We start from the raw sequence: 21,511 nt of genomic DNA on the forward strand, positions 1-21,511 counted from the left end.
TAGCCATTACTTATGTTTTATTTATCCTTTATTGATACGATTCATTTCAAATAAATCTTTGTATTTGCTGCCCTTGATTTTAGATTTGCAGTCTTCGATTTTAAACAACATTGAATTATTTTGCATGTTGCATGTTGCTTTATGTTGTCTCGGATGATTTGAAAGGTGCTATACAAACCAAGTTATTATCAAGTGTTTTATTTATTAAGTAATAATATGGTTTGATTTATTAATGTACTTTACACGTTTTCTACCAAAATGTGCAGTAGAATCGTATTAAAAGTGTTTAGGAAATTGCAAAACTGTATTTCATAATAACCAAAACAATGGAATCTTGATTCAACAAATATTAAGTCACATTTTACCTTTTTCTAAATCAACACATATTAACTTGTTTAGTCTTTCCAGGAAAACCTAAAAATAACTCAACATCGTACTTCGTGAATTGTGTATTAATGACAGGTGTCAATACCTTGTGATTTGTTGTTTGGATTATGTCCGTGTATGGACGTTGTGTGTGTCTTGCAATGTAGGAGCATACTATTGATTTACAGCTGCATGCTATTTAATCTATTAACAGAAGACAAATAATAAAGGTCTATCTGGAACGAACTCTTACGTAATTTGAAGAACTTTGTGCTGTTATTTTGAAGAACACTCGCATGTTTCCTGTGTCATCCTCTGGCTTGACACAGCTGCACCCTTCTGTCTTTCCCCTGCATTGCTACTTGCCACCACCCACTCCAAACAGTGCGGAAATACCCAGATGACGCAGTAGAGAGGGGAACAGAAAAGCGAGTTGTGAGTGGGAGAAGCCACAGCATAACTTCTGGCTTTAGTCATAACCTGGCAGAGAGTTTCAGACCGGATCCAGCTCCGTCTGCGCCAGAGGTTTATTCTCAGGGCTGCTGCAGTAAACAGACCCTGGTCGTGTCCAACACCCAGCTCTGATTGAACTTTTTAAGTTTTTTTTAACAAACATCTTCAGACAACTATTCCCCCACTGACCCACGAGGTTCCAATCAGCGGAGTGAACCACATGGGACATCCTTGTCTCAGGCCTCGACACTGGCGAGACACTGATAGGAAACACCTCCCATTATAATATTTATTTGACAATCATTATTCTATTTTTTATAATTAAATGATTCTAAAAACAGTTCATTTGAAAGCTTTGCACGTACATGTCCTGACATTACCAGGAGAGGGCGCTGCAGTTGCATAAATCAGCATCTACAGTCTGTGTATTTGGCCCATGATAATATTCAGTGACATATATCAGGTTTCTCCTTTTTTGTTATTTCTTCCAGTTTTCTGTTACATTTGTTTATCAGTCGACGGCCCTAATGTTTGCACACACGATACTTGTTCTAAAGTGACCAGGGGTCGAAGTAGATTAAACAACCAACTGTTGCAAAAGTTGCCAACTAAGTTACATTTTCAGTAGCCATATCATATCAATGGCACAGTAACCTGTTGCAGTCCGTGCTGATTGTGAATGAATTTGATAAAATATATAGATTATGTCTTTTATGTAATTCAGGAATGCTGCTGCAAGGGAGTGATAATAATGGCTGTTTTAAAACAAACTGGGGGAAGTAAACACACCACCCGCCGCCTCTGCCACAGAGGCTGGAGTGTCCGAGGGGTACGTGAAGGCAGCACCGTGTTCCTGAATGGGAGGAGGACGGCGGTGTGGCTCAGTGCGGTGAGGCGGTGCCTTCACTGCTCCACACTGCGGAGGGAGGCCGGAGCTGCTGGGTACAGAAATGGCGGAGGGGGAGTTGGACGTCGACTCGCTGATTTCCAGGCTTTTAGAGGGTGAGTCCACCGCCTCGGCACATTCACGATGTCCCTGTCGCTCACCGCTTCTTTCCCGCGGGGTTGTTTAAGTTAGATTCTTTCATTTTGCGGGAGGAAGTTGATAAGAAAAGCGGCCGCGTCACTCGCTCACGGAGCCACGGGTCGGAGTGAGCAGAAACTAGTCCCGTCGGTCGGTAACGCGGATCACAGGCACACGCCTCTATCGCGATCATGTCTAGTTTTCAGATTAACTCGCGCTTCTATATATTTGCGACACTTTATTGTTGTCGTGAATAACAGTTTGAGTTTGCGATCAAAGTTGCAGCTGCAGGACTGTTTGCGCCCACAGACGAACCAAACCTTTAACTACAGCAACGAGTTGCCACCTTGGTTCATGCTTCAGTGCTTGAGTTGCATCATTAGTTTTGGTTTTTACCATCCAAAGTGTCACAGGCTTTAAAAACGTCTCCTCTCCCACAAGCTTTCTCTGCTACAACCAAACACACGCCACGATGGGCGGTAGCTTGTTGCCACACGAGTCCCAAAAGTTGTCGTTTCTCTGTAAATAAAGTGCAGATAGCGAAATCCTAGTCGCCGAATCTTTCCAGGCAATTACCTGCCCTCTAAATGAGCGGTTTTAGTATTGCCCATTAACTTTATATCCTGTCTTAAGTAGAAAATACTTTTTTGGAATGAGGTCTGGCATAAGAAGAGAGAGGACACTTCATTGTTAGTCTTTACATCCTAATATGTTTACACACAACATACTCTTTGATGTTCTTCAATTTTAGATACACCTGAGCTGTGCAGATTACACGAAGGGAGATTTTTTTTTTAGAAACCAATGAAAGTTACTGGCTCAGATTATAGCCGAATTAAAGAGAGGTTGTTCGCAAAGAGCAACAAGCTTTTGTAATGTGAATTTCAACTCTTGTATTTCCCCAAATAGACGGATCACCTTTAAATTGCCAAAGATTTCAAAGGAGTTTAACAGAACAGTGTGTTATCCTGCAGATATTTTCACATCATTGCAACTGCTGGTGGTCTGATCTTTACTGTTGTGTCATATCATCACACATTCCTAAAATAACCAGTTTTCTCAGTTTTCCTCTGGATGATGAGAATTGCATGTCATGTTATGTGTCTCCATCTACCCAGAAAGCTAATGTGTCTGGTTGATCATAATTATTTGGCTTTTCCCTGATGTCAATAGTTTGAGGCTGTCAATGCTGCACAAAAGTAACCTCTGTACTTTCGAAGAACGTGTTGTCGTTGTTCCTGTGCCACTGTTATGTGTTCAGTAGCAGTGGGTGAGTTTTTTAGCGGTGCTAAATAAGGGATCCCGACACAGGTGAGCCGATCTGTCTGTCTCTCTCCTGGGACAGTGTCCCTCTGTGTCTTCAGTAAACACGTCACCGCCGAGGCACTCGTGAACAAACGTTCATGATGGATTCTCTCTTACACAAATAAAATCTGTGTGTGTAAGATCAGACACACACAAACATACACAGTTTGTCAACAACTCCTATTGAACAAGTCTGCTGTGCATGTCAGTATAAGCCAATCATGTGGATTGATTGGGACTAGTTAGATAATAATGCTTGTTTTGGTCATTGTGTGTTTAACGCAGCTGTGTGAGTCTGTACTGTCAGCTGGGTAGGACTACACTGTAAGCTGGCTAGCAGGCTTCATATTTAGTGATGTGTTGTTTTTTTTTAAATGCAGTGAGTAGGGAACCTCAGTTAAGGAAATGTGAGGGATCTAGATGTGAGCTGTGGATTTTTCCAACCATCAATGTCCTTCCAGCGTTCTAGAGCAGCCTCAGCTAGTCTGAATCCGGCCGGCTGATATTTGGTGTGAAAATATGAAATGAAGGGTGAATCCGACACTGATAGTTTTCTGCCGGCTGATAGTGATAGCTTAGCATGGAAGGACTTTGAGTAGTCTCAACTCTCACTTACAAGTGATTTTTTCACCTCCCAACTGCTGAAGGAATTTATTCTCCACAAATTAAGATTGGTTTTGTCCAGCCAATTTTGATACTTCTGGATCAAATCAAAAATTTAGTCAGTTTTCAGGAGCCAGGATTGGATCAAGAAGTTCCTTTTTCTTTTGAAAGTTGTCCTATCCTCTCATGGTTACCCAAAACTGGCTGAACAATCCTGAATGAACAGTTTTGAGAGTTTTTAAGGAGCCACTACTAGGCCACATTCACCCCTTACTCTAAGACAGTTCTAGGGCCGTTTCGTTTTTTTGTGTTTTGACAGCAAAACATTTTCCCAGAGTGGCACCAACTTGTTGCTGGTCAAGAGGAAAGACCCGCCTAAGTCTGAAGTTGAAAATGTACTTGGACCACAGCAAACAAATGTTACCACAAAGACCCAAAGTAACAACAACATGAGGGTTGGATGAACTTCATGTGGATTCATATATAACTTTGATTCTGCACTGCAAACAAAATATGAAATCACACTGTGTCAGGTCAGGTGGCCAGAGCTGACTGCTGAGCGCCCACGGTTTAGATCAACGGGCGAAGTGGCATTAGTCTAACACAGGCGGACGTATTTGGGCCATTACACAAGCAGAATTCCAAATGGACACACTCAAACTGTCCCTGGTGTGTCGGTTTGTTTTCGTTGGGGCTGCATTTTATTTTAGGACTTGACCTTTGGGCAACACAAAGACCGCTCACAGGCTTCTCCCTGCTTATGGAACCTTGATATCCCTTGTCTTGGTTTACTTCACCAGATTTACGTCTACAGTTCGCTTTCGTTCATAATTCCACTAAACGGCCACGACCTTCCTGCTCCCAGTGTTCTCAATTTTCAATTCAATCCAATTGTATTTGTATAGTGCCAAATCATAACTTACACTATCTCGAGCCACTTTAAGGTCGAGAGTTTAATATTTATAGTGAAACCAAACAGTTGACCACAAGGAGCATTGACTTTGGCGACAGTGGAGAGAAAAAGCTCCTCATAAACAGGAATCCTTTCTCCTTGTCTGTAAGAATGAAGAGACCTTTTCCCTCAGGTAGGAAAGGATTTCCTTAAACCGCTTCAACAGGGGGTTGGTCTCTTTTTTTCCCCCTCTGCTCTAGTGCCAGTCCAGAACCAACACGCACGCGCACAAGCACACACACACACACTGATCTAGTAAATGTCAACAGTCACAGCTGTCCCTGGTAGAAATTAACCTACCCTTTCGATGACACACTCACACACTCACAGTAGACATCCAGTTTTACCTTGGTTTTATTTTGCTTTTTGCTGCTCTTTAAGTTTTCATTAAATTATAATCTCGTTTATCCGAGAACTGTGAAAGATTTAAAATGTCTAAATTGGACTATTAGTAGATACCTGTGATTTTTTTAAATCATGTTTTGTGTATTCATAATATCAGGAATGCATACATATAGAAAAAACCTATAACATATAATGTATTTTTCACTTTATTTTCCAATAATTTTTCATTTATTTTAATTGAGGCAGTTTAAATCTTCCATAAGCAACATTGTTGTGACCATCATCACGAGCTTGATAATTTAACTTCTGACTTCTGTATTATTACTAACCTAATAATTTGTGCGTTCCATGATTTAAAATGAATTGGGCAAAGAGTCCTTTCCTTCTATAACATGTACATTGACCTCACTTAGAAGCTAATTGTTGTTTTAACTGTGCCTCATTGATTTAAGAGTTTTAACAAACATGGCCATGGTAGGATTTTAATAATAATGTTTACAACACATGCCTCAGCAACACCGACCCTTTCCTTCACACACAAGTTTTCTCTCCACCAACCTTCATCTGCTTTTACGAATGCTGTGTTGTGCTGCAGTAAAGCAGACAATACAGAACCCAGTTTACCCAGTGTGCCCATGCTAAGCCCACGCTGGCCCAGTGCTCGAGCAACAACAGGCCCTCTGTCCGGCCTGCCAGCACAGGTGGCCTGTAGGCTTTATGTCCCACTACAGGCCCATACCTCAGCCAGTGAGGGGGGGATACGCAGCATGGAAAGTTGCATTTTGACGACATTTGGTCATTTATGTTTATTGGCAAAGACGCCAGCCAAGTTGTAACCCAGTAAGTATGAGTACATAAAATCTCCCACAGAGCATTTCTCTGTTCAGGAGCTGTCCAGGCTGCGTTTGTCACGGACTGTTACACTACACAGATTTGAGATAATCCGCATTCACTCATTTAGAAATCCATTTAATTGACTATCAGAGGCAGCAGTACATCACTTTCTACCGATAAAATGTAACACAGTTAATCCAGTGCTAGCGAGTGTGTTGGGGCAGTGTGTAGTTCCCGAGCAATCGCAGCGAGGGAACCTTTCGCGTTGTTTTGACGTAAGAGGCTCCCTCAGTGCTGTTTGATTTGTTTGCCCTTACCATATGACTTGTAGTTCGAGTGGTTAACGCAGCTTGCATGGTTTTGCTAACAGACAACACATCACATATTTGAAAAATGTATGTTCCGCATGTGGCAAATGAAAAGTCTTGTAACAAACCTCCTGTAATAGTTCAGGACCAATGTTCATACCAATAACTGTACTGTAATATCTGTACTCTGAAACATGAATCATTAAATTCACCTCCAACGTGAATGAATTCAGTGTCTTTTGAACAAGCTCCTTTTTAAATAAACGATTTTATTCAATCAACTAAGGGTCAGCAAGTTCTTAAGTAGGTCAGTAGCGGATCTCAGACATGAACTGGACTCGGCAGTTTCACCGTATTTTCTCCGAAGAAGCCTATGCATGAACCCAGCAGAGGATTCCCCCCCCCCCCCCCCCTGCTGGATTCACAGTGAGCGAGTGTGGGGGTTGATGACGCTTCTCCCGCGGGGGCTGTAAACATGATCACGTGATCTCCGCAGCGGATTTAATACATCACCCCCTGCCTCTGTCTGCTGCTGTTTCAACCTGTCGCCTGAATAGTGCGAAGGATTCATTTTTTTGTTGTGAACGCGTCTGTGCAGAGAACCGCTGTGTTGTGTATTCGCGAAAGGCAAACTGCGGTTAAACTCTGTTGCCATTTCTCTGTATTTTACCCGGCATGTCTGAAAACTGCTTGTGTGGCCAATGTGGCTTTGAGTGGTAACTAAAATTCAATGACAGATGCCTTAAGACTTAAACCCCTTTTCCACTGGTCAAAAACCCAGTAACAACCGCCTACAACTTGTTTAATGGACACAATCGGTATTCACTCTCGAGTCAAATGACTGGCGATGACACTGGTTTCATTCGGCTCCGGCTCCAATTGGAAGTGGTTTTGTCCTTTTTTTGATATATCTTTTAAACAATTTAAATTAGCATAAATCACTGCAGACAAGGTAAGGCTGAAGCAGTAGAGTTGAACTAAATAGCTTGGGCTGTACTCTGCTGCCTATGAATTCACCTTTTTGTCCTTGTTCTTGCAAAAATGACCTTGGTAATTGACTTTTGGAAATTGTACAATGACAATTTCCCCCCTCAAACTGATTAAATAGGTGAAAACAACTCCAGGCAGTATAATATAGATAATCTAGTTTGTTATGTACCATTAGACCTGTTTTCTGCTCTTTCACAATGCGTTTCTATTGGTGCCACCATGCTTGTTTTCCTGGGATTGCTGCTGTGTTGCGTGGTCTTCAGGCTGCTGGCGTGGCACTCTGTTGTGGAAACAACAATGGTGGAGCCTGTGTGCAGTGGTGAGCGTTCGTCCCCTGGCACCAAACATGGCACAGTGCTCACTCTGGCTTTTCAGCTGTCCAGCGAGGCTGTCGGCTAAAACCCGTCCGTGCCCTCTCCCTCCATTCACTCCCTCGCCTTCTGTGTCTCCTCCACGCAAGCTTCAGTTTCTCTCGCTCTCCTCTCCTGTCCATCTCTCCCTCTTTCTGCGTCTACAGTGTTTATTTCTCCCCCAGTCTCTCCTCTCAATTTCATCCTTTCTTTGGCCCCACAAAGACATCCATTCACCCGTGGCACTTGAAGGCGAACAAAATGTCCTCTGAAAATGCAAAGACTGCACAGAAATGCCACAGCAGTCAGGATTTTGGCCTTGAGTTTCGCTCCCACTCTCCTCGCCAGAGCTGCTTTGTGTTTGGTGTTCACTGAGGGGTCACTGTTTTCCATAGCCACTGTGTGGGTGAGCGTCGGACGGAGGAGCGGAGGGGAGTTGCTGGCCTCGTGCCCATTTGGAAAGGGTAGAGAATGGAGTTTGAGAACTAAAAAAGGTCTGACTGGGCATCTTTATTGGTGCAGCAGTCAGTAAAATATGCACAGTCATACCTGATAAAAAATTCATCGGTCTGTTTGACCCATTCGATTCTTTGGGTGTCTTTTCTTGGCAGTACCAGATAATGAAAAATCCTGTTTTTGAAGGTGGCTCTGCACAGATTTTCAGTGACAGACATACATACAGTAAAAATTGAAAGAACATTTATTGCACAAGAGAGAGAGATCGGCATTGATGCCACTTACGGGTATGCGCACAACTTTAACTATGAGGTCTGACTGTATACGTGGATGGGAACAACTTTATGGACGATAGTACCAGCAAACTGCAAATAGCGCTTCACACAGCTGTACAATGCAGCAACAGAGCAAACACCGACAGCTCTCTCATGTTATTATGAGAGGGGGTTCATTATGAAACTGTGGCAGGACAAAGAACACTGGGTTATAAAGGTGATTAAACATGTTTAATCATCTTTTTGTTATGTTTGGATCTCTCGTTGCAGCTTCGTGACCCTGCATGTCCCTGATAAAACGCTCTGTAAGATAAAGACGGATGAAACAAGTTCAGTGGCAAATACTACAAAAGATACTGCAAAGGAATGCAGTAAAACAACCATAACAGGACTAGAATATACAAGTCGACATGAGCTCAACAAAAGTAGTTTTCATTCTTAAGTGTTTTATTTTGCAACTAAAACAAAGGCGAAACTGGAAAGCGTGCTGGCAGCTCAACAGGTGAAAAACTGAGTTATGGCCCTTGTCTTATTTTTAAGCTCCAGATATTGTGCTGACATCAGTGTGTCTGTGTTTGTTTGCTTGTTGACGTGAATGGCTTACGCAGCTCTTTGCCGCTGCAGCTGACAGCCGCTACATTGTTGTGGACCTTCGCTCGGTGACGGAGCCGTGGCCTGTGCCAAGCGAGTCTTGTTCTGTCTCCATCCCATGACAGAAACAACGCCGTCCAGCGCTCCCTCTTTGTCCCGACTGAGTCGCCTGCTTCCTCCATAGAGTAACGCCCTTATATGGTAATGCATTGAAGGAGTGATCTGTCTGCAAGTCACTTATCTTTCAGTCTGTCCCGCTGTCCCACACTGTGCACTGTTCAAGTGAACTCTGCTCTTTTTAAATGAATGGAAAAATGGTTGACCTCCTTGACCCTTAGCAAGGAGTTTGCCGCAAGTGAAGCAGAAGAATGATGACTGAAAACAACCTCTTGTAGATCACTACCCCCTTTGTCTTTTGTGTTTAAAACTTATACACGTCTTTATTTTTTATTTTATTTTTACCGGCAGTTATTAAACCATCCACAGGGAATAAAACAGGAATCTCTTGAACCCGGGACTCTGTGCTCCAGCCCTCGGTCGGTTTCCAAAACTGGCCACACAGGCTCGTCCCCGCTATGTGCTTTGCAACTTATCTCAGTCATGGTTTGACTGAGTGCTCGCACAGTCATGTCGTGCCGTAGGTTGTTTCTTGTGTGGCTCAACATGCAGCATAATGGTGGGTTGGGCAGATCAGTCACTATAACTAAGGTTAGTGAGGCGCAGTGTTGGGAAGCAGTCATTTTGACAGTCAGTAGATGGCAGGTTAACAAACTATCTCAGTTTATATTATGCAAGTGTGGGGCTGGAGTTGAAATCTAATGTTGACCAATCTGCCAATCGGTTTTGACAGAACATCTCCCTAACCCCAAAGATACTTAGAAAATACTCATCTTTTCTTAGTTTTTCATTATTAAATTCATATTTCTCAGTTATGAACTGTAGGTTGGACAAAACAAGAGTGTTTATATCATTGTACTCATACATTCATAAACCAGATGGGGTTACTGTTACATGTACAACAAGCATAAAAAAATCTTATTTATCTAAAAGTCCAATTGATTAAACTGTAAATGCTGTGGTCTCTGTGGTCTTGTTCCAGAGTTAAGTATCATGGTAGTAATTGTCCTAAAGACATAGTTTCACCCAGAACAAAAATATTTGAAACCGTGGATTATGATGGGATTTGCAGATGCTCCAACCGGAGAGTGTCCTTAGTGCAGCCAGAGCCGTGACCATGTGAAGGCTCTGTGAGCTGTCTGGAATGCAAAGAGGATTCTGGGAGGGGCATGAGGCATTGTCGTCTGACGTCAGCCCAGTTCCTTGGCAAGGTGGAGGAGGACTGTGACCCAGGAGTTCAGTCACAGCCATGAATACAACTTAAAGATAAATAGATGAAGTGGAGGGAGGAGAAGGAGAGCTTGGGGGGGAAAGAACAGGGATAGAGAGAGAGAGAGAGGCTGCAGTTGGCTGAATTGCAGGCATCTTTACACTCATAAGCCTGGGCAAAGAAGCCGTTCAGTTTTGAAGAGGTCAGAGCGTGACTAAAGCTAAGCCTAAAAACCGAGGGAGACAGACTAACGTGCCTGACCAAATTTGGAGAAATGAACTGGAACACGGAGCGGAGATTCCCTCTGATCGAGAGCTCATAGCAGCTGAGAGAAGCCGGTGGAACATCAGCTGTTCAGGCGAGGCGGCCGTGGAGTGACTGACAGAGAAGTGACACATAAACACTGCATCTGTTTGGATTGTCTGTCACTTTGTGAGACTTTGAGTGTTCACCTTGATTGAGGAATGCACCTCAAGCTGCTCTCTGACATGCACCGAAGTCCATACATTTTCCTTAAATATTGTATGTCAGAACGCTAATGGCTAAGTCAGTTGCTTTAGTCATCTTCTGTAACTTTTCCCACCAGCCCCCAAGTAAGATGTCTGATTGAGCCTATGTAGGAACACAAAGACAAATAGGTACATTTGGAAAGATGGTGAGATGTGCAGGGTTTCCTGTTGTTGTGAATGTGTCTGACCCAGTTAATCTCCTGCTAGGTTCTTTATATGTGAAAGGCATAGGTTATTGTTTGGTGTGTAAATTGTCACAACATAAAGAGATATTCAGTTTGAAATCCTAGAAGACTAAAAACCTTTCACGTGTTCCTGGCTAGGACAAATGGATTTTCAGCAGTTTTGCAGTTAAAATATTGACGTGATTAAGTGGTTGCTGACTTTTTTGAGTGCAAGCGCATTTTCAGTTGAATAAACAAATTGATTAACCAGCCGATCATTCAGTAGCAGTTTTCCAGTCAGATGCTTGTATGTAACTCATGAAAAGGTAGTCAAGGGAGTCCGACTAATGTAAGAATGGTCAAAACATCTCTTTAGTTCCTGGTGTGGGCATTAATAATGGAAAAACGTCCTGCATCCTACACTTCCCAAGATGCAACCTGTTTGTAACTTTCTCAGGATGTAGCTCAGCGGTTTTTTTCCCAGGCCGGTGTTTCTCCTGACAAGCAAAACATTCAGGTGACGGCCTGCGCTACTGTTGCACCTGTTGAGTGTGTGTGTGTGTGTGTGTGTGTGTGTGTGTGTGTGTGTGTGTGTGTGTGTGTGTGTGTGTGTGTGTGTGTGTGTGTGTGTGTGTGTGTGTGTGTGTGTGTGTGTGTGTGTGTGTGTGTGTGTGTGTGTGTGTGTGTGTGTGTGTGTGTGTGTGTGTGTGTGTGTGTGTGTGTGTGTGTGTGTGTGCAGACAGTTTCTGACTGGTGAAACACAAAATGATCAGTGTTATTATCCACAGAACTACTGAGAGTATACTTTACAGTTGAATTGTAGTATATTTTTCGGTCTGAATACTTACTGTAGGAGAGGAAAGCTTGCTTTATTAGTTTGTTGCTTAAGGAGTAGTTTTTGGATGTTTTAAGAATCTCAGGTCGTATCTTGGAAGTACTGGTATGGGAAGTTGAATTGTAAAGTGTGTGTGTGTGCGCGGCTGCGTAGGTATCCTGTCGGGGTTCCTCCACTGCTGTCAGATGCAGTCCATGTTAGTATGCAGGGCGTGGGTTGGCGGTGATGCCACTTTATCTGCAAATCAGCTCCTTTCCCTCCCTCGAGATCCAGGAGCAGCTTCGCTCACCAACACGGGCTGGAAATTGGTATTGCTGGGTTGCCATGGTGATAAGATTTGGGTACCACCTCCTATTCTCTCGCTTTCTCTCTCCGTCTTCTTTATTTCTCAGTGTCTTTCAATCCCTCGCTTTCATCTCACTGGGGAAGCTGCAGTGCATTGGTGACAAAGTAAAGGATGCTGGGATACCTCCCAACAAGGCCGTAGTGGTACGCTCTGAAGTCAAGGTCACTGGATCAACAGTGTGTGTGTGTGCATGTGTGTGTGTGTTTGTTTTTTGTGATGTGTGTGTGTGTGTGTGTGTGTTTGAAGCAGGAGACTGAGAAATTGAAGAGTGTGTGCATGGTCCTGGCTCTGCCCTCACCATATAATGAAAGGGGATCTTCCAGGCGTGCGTGTGTGTGTGTGTGTGTGTGTGGCGCCGTCCTATATCAGGCCTCCCCTGTCAGCTGAGCTAGCACAGACCTGCAAGCGCGTCATCACACAGCTATCAGGGAGGGTTGTGAAATCATTCAGGCACTCCTTGCTTGTGCGTTGTGCTCACTGGAGGAGATGTTCTGCAAAAATACCAGCAATGCAACGTGTTTGCATTTCTACACCACGGCAGGAGTTTTCAGGGTGTCAGGCCTCGCACCATTAAAATCATATTCTCCCCGTGCCCCTGCTGTGTTGCCGTGCTTTGTGTTCACCTGTGAGTGTTGCCCTCAGGTGGAGCTTGTGTGATCACATCTTGTGTCGGGTCTCAGACGGACAGGGGGACGGTAGGCAGACATATCAGGGTCACGTTTGCATGCACACACGGCTGCACACACTTTTGTCCTTTCAAACTTTGTGTAGAGAACACCCTCAGAGCTGCGAGCTGCAGGAATTTTATACTTGTAAATTCCTTATTTCACCTTCTTTTTTAAATACACCAATTGCTGTGGAGCTGCTGCTCTTTCTCTGACCACCACGTCTGTCTGATTCACCTATTGGACCATCTGACGCCTGCTAGGATTTCAATCATGCTGCTGTGGTGTCATCTGACAGAAGCTGTCTCAGTCAGACCTGGCCCACTTCTCTTAGCAGGAGGGGAAGGAGGTGAAGGAGGAGGCGTCTGTGATTCTAACATTCATCAGAGCACGGGGAGAAAAATATAGGGCAACATATTGAAATAGTGCAGGGAAAGTTGAAATGGAAAAAGATGGCTATAATTGGTGGGAGTCAGTGCTGGGTCAATGTGTCGGCTTGTGTGAGTTTCCAAAGTAACATCAGGAAATCAAGAGTTTGCTAGAGGCCATTTAGTGTCTGAGCTGCAGGGATATTATTCATAAATAACCCAAAGCTTTTTATTTGGCACGGTGTTACAGTCTGAGACATGCTTTTATTTCGGTGCATGCTTTCTATTTGTTTCAACCAGTAACTATCCAATCATTTTACGAGTGGCCCAACAGTCGTCTTAAGAAAACTGGATCCAATATGTACCAAATTACACTCATAAATATCAGTCCCCTAAACATGCCTGACATCAATAATTTCGACATATTTATTTTTTCCATTAAGATCCATGTATTATTCTCAACATATGTAATCATCACGGTTTACCTAAAAATGTTAAAGAAAATGAAAATTATTACTTGATCCGGATCCACACCAAAATGTCATGGAACACGATTGTGTAGCTAGTTTCTGCGTAAACCTCCTAAATAATAAACAAACAAATGCAGGCAGAGGTAAAAAAAGCTTTCAGGTCGGTGCAGTATATGATGATGTGTCTTGCTTCTTTATATATTCCATTATTTCCATTATTAGTGCATCTGTAGGGTAATTGACTGTCTTCAGAAAGTAGAGAAATAAGATGTTCTAACTTCTAATAATCCCACGGTGACGTCATCAATTCTTCACTTAATCATCTTATACAGTCAGTTACAGTAACTTCTACTGAATGATATTTGAGACTGTATGTTTTAGCTCTTGTACAGCTGACCACCATTGGTGCACTGATGTTTTGCTTATAATTGTGAACAAGTGTAAGATGAGAAGATATGAAATGAATACACCATTTTTTTCTCCCTTTACAATAAAGTATTGAAAAACAAAATCATCTCGGCGGGGGTGCAGAAACTGTAGAAATGTTTTAATGTCACATCACCTTTGCTTAAAGATGGGTCGGATTGGAAACTTTAAATTTGAAAAGATGACTTAATATTATCTTGTGTTTCTCTCGCTCAGCAGCAGAAACACTTATAGGTTTAAAGGGACTAACCTTAAGCACCACCCTGATGCAGGATCACAGCTCACTTGTTTGCTGTGTACATATTAGAACTTAAAAATACACCAGGTTGTAATTTGAGCAGCGCAATAAATCACCTTTAGGCAGCCCCTCTCTGAAATCCCCCACGTGGTTTTACTTCATCTATTAAGTTTCATTAACCTGCCCTGCTGAATTTATTAACAGTCTTCTATACATTTAATAGTCTGTGACCCGGAGTCCCGCAGCTTATTGTCAAGTGACCCCCCCCTTTCCCCCTCTTTTCCTCCCTGTTACACAACAGGAAGTGTCTCTAAAACACCCCCAGCAACATCAACAATGCCGACACAGGCCGTTTCCATCCACTGTCTGTTGACTAAACTCGGCCTCCCATATTTAGAGTGGAGTTAATTTCAAGACCCGTCCTGTGGGGGGTGATGTGTACAGTTATGTGATGAACAACACAGGCGTAGAGTTGAGGAACAAAAAACCCAGGGGAAACAAGTTACTGAGGAAACTCCGGTTGGATCGCTGGTCGCTAATTAAGACCACTCATTACTTTGTGCATTAATACTGACTCCACCTTTCCTTTCCCTCCACCAGTGCGAGGATGTCGTCCGGGGAAGATTGTCCAGATGACGGAGGCTGAGGTGCGCGGCCTCTGCATCAAGTCCCGGGAGATCTTCCTCAGTCAGCCAATCCTTCTGGAGCTGGAGGCTCCGCTCAAAATCTGTGGTCAGTTACCCCCCTCGCTTGAGCTTGTTCTTTTAAATTACACCATGTAGTCTGTGTCCGTCCTCAAACCTCCGTCCCTGCTCCGTCCCAGGTGACATCCACGGACAGTACACAGACCTGCTGAGGCTCTTTGAGTACGGCGGCTTCCCACCAGAGGCCAACTACCTGTTCCTGGGGGACTACGTGGACAGAGGGAAGCAGTCGCTGGAGACCATCTGCCTGCTGTTGGCCTACAAGATCAAATACCCCGAGAACTTCTTCCTGCTCAGGGGCAACCACGAGTGTGCCTCCATCAACCGCATCTACGGCTTCTACGACGAGTGTGAGTGCTCGGCTCCCACGTAGTGAGACAGAAGTCGAGTGTGTTTTTCGTTTTCGGGTCGAGTTCCATTGTGGTAGAGCGAGCCCCATTATGCATGTGTGTAGAGAAACGAGCTGAATAAGTGGGATAAAGTGCTGCTTTTAGTCCTTCAACTTACAACTGTTGAAACCTTGACATTTGGTAACAAGGACACACTTAAACTGGAACACTTGGAAAGCAACAAAAACAATCATGAATGAATAGCTCGAGAACTGTTCATCGTAGCTGCCTTATTTGGTATGTGTATTTTTAATGGCCTAAAAAAGTGCAGTGTTGTATTTTTGTGCAATTTGAACATTCGTCGAATATTAATAAACTTTGGGTAAACAGGCGACCTGCGCTCAGTAACGCAGTGAGAACAACAAGTGATTCTCCGGTTCAGGTTCTGCGTGCTGACTGGAGCTTCACTAGCCTTTGAACAAACTGTGGACAGAGCAGCAGGTTTACTCTACTCTATCACTGCAGGTCACTTTTACAGTGACCTGCAGTGATAGAGTAAAGTGACCTACAGTTGCAAACGGCATCACCACAGGCCAAGAAAACAGCCCGTTCCAGACAGGCAGGTTTAGCACAGGCACTAGTTGATGGTGACCAGTGGGGCGTGTGTGATGTGTTCTGTGGAACTCGTGGACATTTTTGATGAGCCATACATGATTCTTTGCCCTGAGGCCTCCTGACTCGCTGCCTCGTCGATCCCACAGGTAAACGCAGGTTCAACATCAAGCTGTGGAAGACCTTCACCGACTGCTTCAACTGCCTGCCCATCGCCGCCATAGTGGACGAGAAGATCTTCTGCTGCCACGGAGGTATCCATGTCGAATATAACGAATGCATGTTTCTGTGCACATCCCGAAAGCAAGTCCTTAATGTCTGTGCTTCCTCTGGGTTCGTCCTCATCGCTCACCATAGCACCGTCAAAGCGTAGAGCTGTGCCTGATCTGGAAAGATACAGTTTAACTGAGCCTTGTTGACAAATCCAATGTGAGGTAAATGGGTCAGAGCCAGTTTACAGCTTCAGTGATATGGGTTAATACCTGCACGGGCAGGAGGATGAGGAGGTGGGGGGGGAACGATGATGAAGGATGAATGATGATGAAAGTGTGATAGTCTTGTGAAATTGTGTTGTTGTGTTGCCCTCAGGTCTCTCTCCTGACCTGCAGTCTATGGAGCAGATCAGACGGATCATGAGACCCACAGATGTGCCTGACACAGGTGGGTCAACACACACACACACACACACACACACACACACACACACACACACACACACACACACACACACACACACTGAAAGCAGGCCAGATGTTCCTCATGTCTCTATCCCATCTACCTCTGTACAGAGCCACTTTTCATTCATGTACGTAATTACTGGCCAGTCTTTTTATTTGTTTTCTATTTTAAAACCCAACCTTGCTGTTTCCTCTAGATACTGCAGCTCTAGACAAATAAGTCCCATCATGCTCTTGTGCATTGATGGTGACCCAGGGAGCACATGAAATATAAAAAAGCAGCCACCACTCAACTATAGAATGATGTTTGTGAACCATTTCAAAAAAATTCAGTTTTGCGTCTGTCTCAGCTGCTGTTGGCTGAGAGCTGTATTCTAACTTGAGTAGTTGCTCTCCTTAGCCGCTTCCCGACATGTTCCTGAAATGTTTTGGAGGGGCTTCATTAGAGCCTGCGAATGTCTGAGTCAGTCTCTCCTTGTCTCTGCATATGTGGAAGGTAAAGATCTTGAAACGGCTTAGGGAAAAGTTATTCGAAGGCTTAATATGCAGTAAGCAGCTGTATGAGGATATGACAAATATCAGTATCCACACACAAACAATATTTAAGTACCATGTCCTGCCATGTTGTTGATTTTTTTTAATAAAAAAAATCTGGGCACATATTCATTGGGCTTCTCAGTACGTGATATCTGACCCAACTGGTCACAATCTCTCAGCATGACGCCGGTTTGGTGAACGAACTTCATCACGTTTTCTAATTCTGAGAAGATTTGTTTCTCTCCTGTTATATAGGAGAGCCAGGAGGGCGTGTTTAGGCATGGACATGCATTTGCAGTCTGTGGGAGGAGAGATGGTAACTGAGTTGTTTTTGTCTTGGCTGACCTTGTACGGGTTTGCTCACACGCAGACACATACAGACACACGCACACACACAAAACGGCCGATCCTGCTCCCACTGCAAACTCAACAACCTCACAGCGACAGGGAGGACGCAAACTGTGATGACTTGGCTCCATAGCAACCGACAATTTCTGCAGTAATACATCAAACTTCGATCCCTCGCTCACCTCCTCCGGGAAAATGCAATAGATCAAATCTCTATTGCTCGGGTCCCGCTCAGAGGGAGCTGCTGTTGGGACCGAGGTTTTCTATTGCTGCGTTTCCATGGAGTGATTCTGAGATGAATATAACTACAGGTCCAGTCTCTTGTGAGCTGAGCCACTGATACATTTGTTTGTGCTCTTTTGTTATGATTTATGTTCCAAACACGAGGCGAGGACGCAAGAAGTGAGGAATTGCTCCCTGCGTCTGTCTCTTACAAGTCCTCCCACTTTGAGGCCTGGTCCTGTAGCTGGTTATTACATTAGGGATAATTCATCAGAAAATAATATAGCGGTATAACTTTTTAATCTCTCTGCCCCCCCAAGAAGAACACAGTTGTTTTATAAGTCAAGAAACAACCAGTGGAGGTGAAGCCCCTCTCAGTTGGAGGCTTCGTCCTCTTCCTGTCCTTATAAGGCAGCTAGTGTTCGAACGCTGGCAGCCACCGTCTCAGATCCTCTTATGGTCTTCTAGGGAGCCTCCAAGTGTCTAGATGTGAAGCGAGTGTGTGTGTATATACAAAAGGAGGCCTTGATGTTTTAATACCACTTAAGAAAAGGCAGCTTCCGGTAGTTTCAGGTGGATTTACAGGAAAGCTCAGAGAGAGAATTTGAGGCCGTGAGCCAGATCTACATGTTTGATCAAAGGTCAAACACAGACATGGATCTTGTTGTCCTGTGTGAATGCAGCTGCTCCCTCGTCTCTGATGAGCATTGGTTGGGGTGTACGATGGAGTTGACAAGTTGTGTATTCCCCCCCCCCCCCCCAGGCCTCCTGTGCGATCTGCTGTGGTCGGACCCAGACAAGGACGTCCAGGGCTGGGGCGAGAATGACCGCGGCGTCTCCTTCACCTTCGGAGCGGATGTGGTCAGCAAGTTCCTGAACCGCCACGACCTGGACCTGATCTGCAGAGCCCACCAGGTACCACGCACACAACCTTCCATTTCTCAACAATATAAATACATAGGAAACCAGCTCCCCTGACTAAATCAACAACTGGACTAATACATCAGTCTAACCAGGCATCTAGTTGTGGTTTACCACAGCCTTGTGTTATCAGAATGTGTGTAAACGCATCTCTACTGAAAAACCCTGTTCACATAATGATGTTTATGGAGATTCCTTGAATCAGGGCTACAGTAAGTGATATCCCTGTGAATCTGACGCCCCCAGGTGGTAGAAGACGGTTATGAGTTCTTTGCCAAGCGGCAGCTGGTGACTCTGTTCTCGGCTCCAAACTACTGCGGAGAGTTCGACAACGCCGGCGGCATGATGAGCGTGGATGAAACCCTGATGTGCTCCTTCCAGGTAAGCAGTACTGACAGAGTCGTGTCAAAGCACAGACATGGGTCTGGTGCCCAGTACGTGCACAAAGCAGATGAACAGGAACATAAACTCCTCACAAGTTCTAATCCTGCTGACACACCTCTGACATATGACAAGATTGACATAATCCGGGAAGTCGCATTTGATTTAATTAAGTAGCTGTCACCAAAAGTAAACAATATTTGATAACAGTTCTATTCATTGCGGTGCAGCAGCTTCACCGCCCCGATATACAATGCACAATCAAAGACAGAGCCTAAAAATCTATATTATTGGTATTGGTAATGAATACATCGATCAATAATTATAAATAATTAAATTGAGAAAGAAAAGATCTGGAAACTTATGATGAACATGTAACTCATTATTTACAAGGCTCATTGAAGCAGAGTTTATATATATATTATATTTCCTTCTGTACTTCTCTGGAGTAGCAGTACAAAGAGGCATTCAATTGAAATACAGTGAAGTACAAGTACCTCAGATTGAGATTGTGAGGTACTTATTACATACACAGAATTAAAGGCTAAATCTCCTGTGTCCGTTCCCAGATCCTGAAGCCGTCTGAGAAGAAAGCCAAGTACCAGTATGGAGGGATGAACTCGGGACGGCCCGTCACCCCACCCCGCACAGCCCAACCCCCAAAGAAACGGTGAAGAAGGACGGACGGAGGGAGGGAGGGAGAGACGGAATGAGAGCGAACTCGGTGATTGTCTCCTGTTGGCTTTTCACAACTCTGAGTAAAAGCAACACTCGGCAGCGGAGGCGAACAGACGAGCGCGGCGGCTGATTTAAAAAAGACGCACCCAAACCTGTCTTTCATTAAAAATCTCATTTCTCTGATCTGCCTCTGAACTGCTGTCACACACTCTTCTTCTTCCTCCTCGATGCTTTTCATCCGTGTAACATTTTTAAAAACAAGTGTTAAAAAAGAAAAATATGCGAAAACAGCGAGGGCGTCATTCTGTAGCATATCAGAGTGTTTTTCTTTTTCTTTTGTCTTTTTGTCCTTTTGCCTTTTTTTCTTGACAACAGAATGACAGCTTATTTAGTTTACCACATCTCCTTACTTCCCTGCCTGTACACACACACACACACAACAGGTATCAATGACAACAGCTGGGTTTTCAATAAATAATACAGGAAATAAATCCACGTGGACGTTCTGTGTCGTTCTTCCACCTCAGGACTCATTTTAAACGTGGGTGTACCACCTCAGGACCTTATTCCAGTAAACACGGACTTGTCAAGACCAGTGGACCTGATGGGGACTGAAGCCGAATGAGGCAAAACATAATTTCTGAGGTCCTGGGTAAAGGGATAGTTCACCCAAAAAGTGTTATTCACTATCTACTCACCACTTTGCCGATGGAGGGGTGGGGGAAGTGTTAGTGGTGAGTAGATAATGAGTGAATCTTCCACTTTTGGATGAACTATCTCTTGAAGGTTAGACACGAGTTAAGTATGAACTTGTAAAGGTTAGGGTATAAGGTTTTGGTTAGTTCAATGCAGTGTCCTAACAAAGATAGGTGTGAGTTGTAATGTGAGAAGTTTTGTGGTTGTTTTTCAACCTGAGCTTGACCTGTGAGCGTTATACTGTATGAACCTGGGTTTCTATAAAGAATGGGGGTGCACTCTGGACAGGCGAACACAAAGAGACACTCAAGCATTGGCACCTACGGACAATTTACAGTCTTTTTAGCATAATCTGCCTCAGTCTTTAAATCTTGACTCCACACAGACAGACCCAGACTGGACCGGGATTCAAACCAAGAACCTTCCTGCTGTGAGGTGACAGTGCCACCCGCTGCACCACCTTATGAGAACATTACTCTTTTGTATGGAATCGGACAAAAAGTCTTTAGTTCAGTTAGGGTTGTATTACAGATTTGCCATGGAGGACTTGTTGCTCCAGCTGAGCCTCAAATCTACGTTAGATCGATAATCAAATCCGACATCAGCCCTGAGGAAGTGTGTGCAAACTTGTCTTAAATAATCCAGGCTAACATAATCCTGCTAAATCAGTAAAGCAGTTAAAAGGTGGATTTGTTAACATTAAGAGATTTCCTCTTTAATAATAGCAAGCTCTTCTTTTGATATTAACCCCTCAGAAGTTGTGGATGCCACACTAACAATTTGTCATGCCATTGCACAAGAGTTCATTCAAAGCTATGGAGCCTTAAACACGATATCATCTAACTGTGAAACCAAACCTGACGAAATCTCAAAACAAAATTTATATTCAAAGTTGCTTTAGTGTAACTGTCATGATTTCATTTTTACAAGTAAGTCAATGGATAAAAGAAAGGGGGAAAACGTGATCACATTTTTGTAATTACATTTCATCCCTTAATTTAATTGTGACAATGAAATGAGTTACACTAACACACCGTAAACGTTGCTCAATCACCCTGAGAGATCTATGTGGTCCTGATGATGCAGTGACATGTGAAGAAGCCTGAACTGGAACTGGCTCATTAAGGCTGAAGGATTCGCTGCTTCAGATTTCAAGGCAGAATCAATAAACCAATAAGAATAAAACAAAATCCAGATTTATAGTGA

General features: G+C 43.8%; 1 protein-coding gene across 1 annotated transcript; it reads left to right on the plus strand.

Annotated features, from left to right (window-relative positions):
* Positions 1-1,659: 1,659 nt before the first annotated feature.
* Positions 1,660-20,100, plus strand: LOC128429780 (serine/threonine-protein phosphatase PP1-beta catalytic subunit). The gene is made up of 8 exons (XM_053415570.1): positions 1,660-1,821; positions 14,801-14,932; positions 15,024-15,254; positions 15,995-16,099; positions 16,434-16,505; positions 18,393-18,544; positions 18,797-18,931; positions 19,501-20,100. The coding sequence occupies exons 1-8, from the start codon at positions 1,770-1,772 to the stop codon at positions 19,603-19,605; spliced, it is 984 nt and encodes a 327-aa protein (XP_053271545.1). The 5' UTR covers positions 1,660-1,769; the 3' UTR covers positions 19,606-20,100.
* The last annotated feature ends 1,411 nt before the right edge of the window (positions 20,101-21,511 follow it).

Source organism: Pleuronectes platessa, chromosome 23 (genome assembly GCF_947347685.1).
Source record: "Pleuronectes platessa chromosome 23, fPlePla1.1, whole genome shotgun sequence".
In the NCBI taxonomy this organism is placed as follows: domain Eukaryota; kingdom Metazoa; phylum Chordata; class Actinopteri; order Pleuronectiformes; family Pleuronectidae; genus Pleuronectes; species Pleuronectes platessa.

What these genes read in the sequence shown, in the direction of transcription:
- LOC128429780 (XM_053415570.1), top strand. Translation starts at nt 1,770, where the DNA reads ATGGCGGAGGGGGAGTTGGACGTCGACTCGCTGATTTCCAGGCTTTTA. An exon ending in CACAGATGTGCCTGACACAG is followed by an intron (nt 16,506 to 18,392) that starts GTGGGTCAACAC and finishes CCCCCCCCCCAG; the next exon opens with GCCTCCTGTGCGATCTGCTG. An exon ending in CCCTGATGTGCTCCTTCCAG is followed by an intron (nt 18,932 to 19,500) that starts GTAAGCAGTACT and finishes GTCCGTTCCCAG; the next exon opens with ATCCTGAAGCCGTCTGAGAA.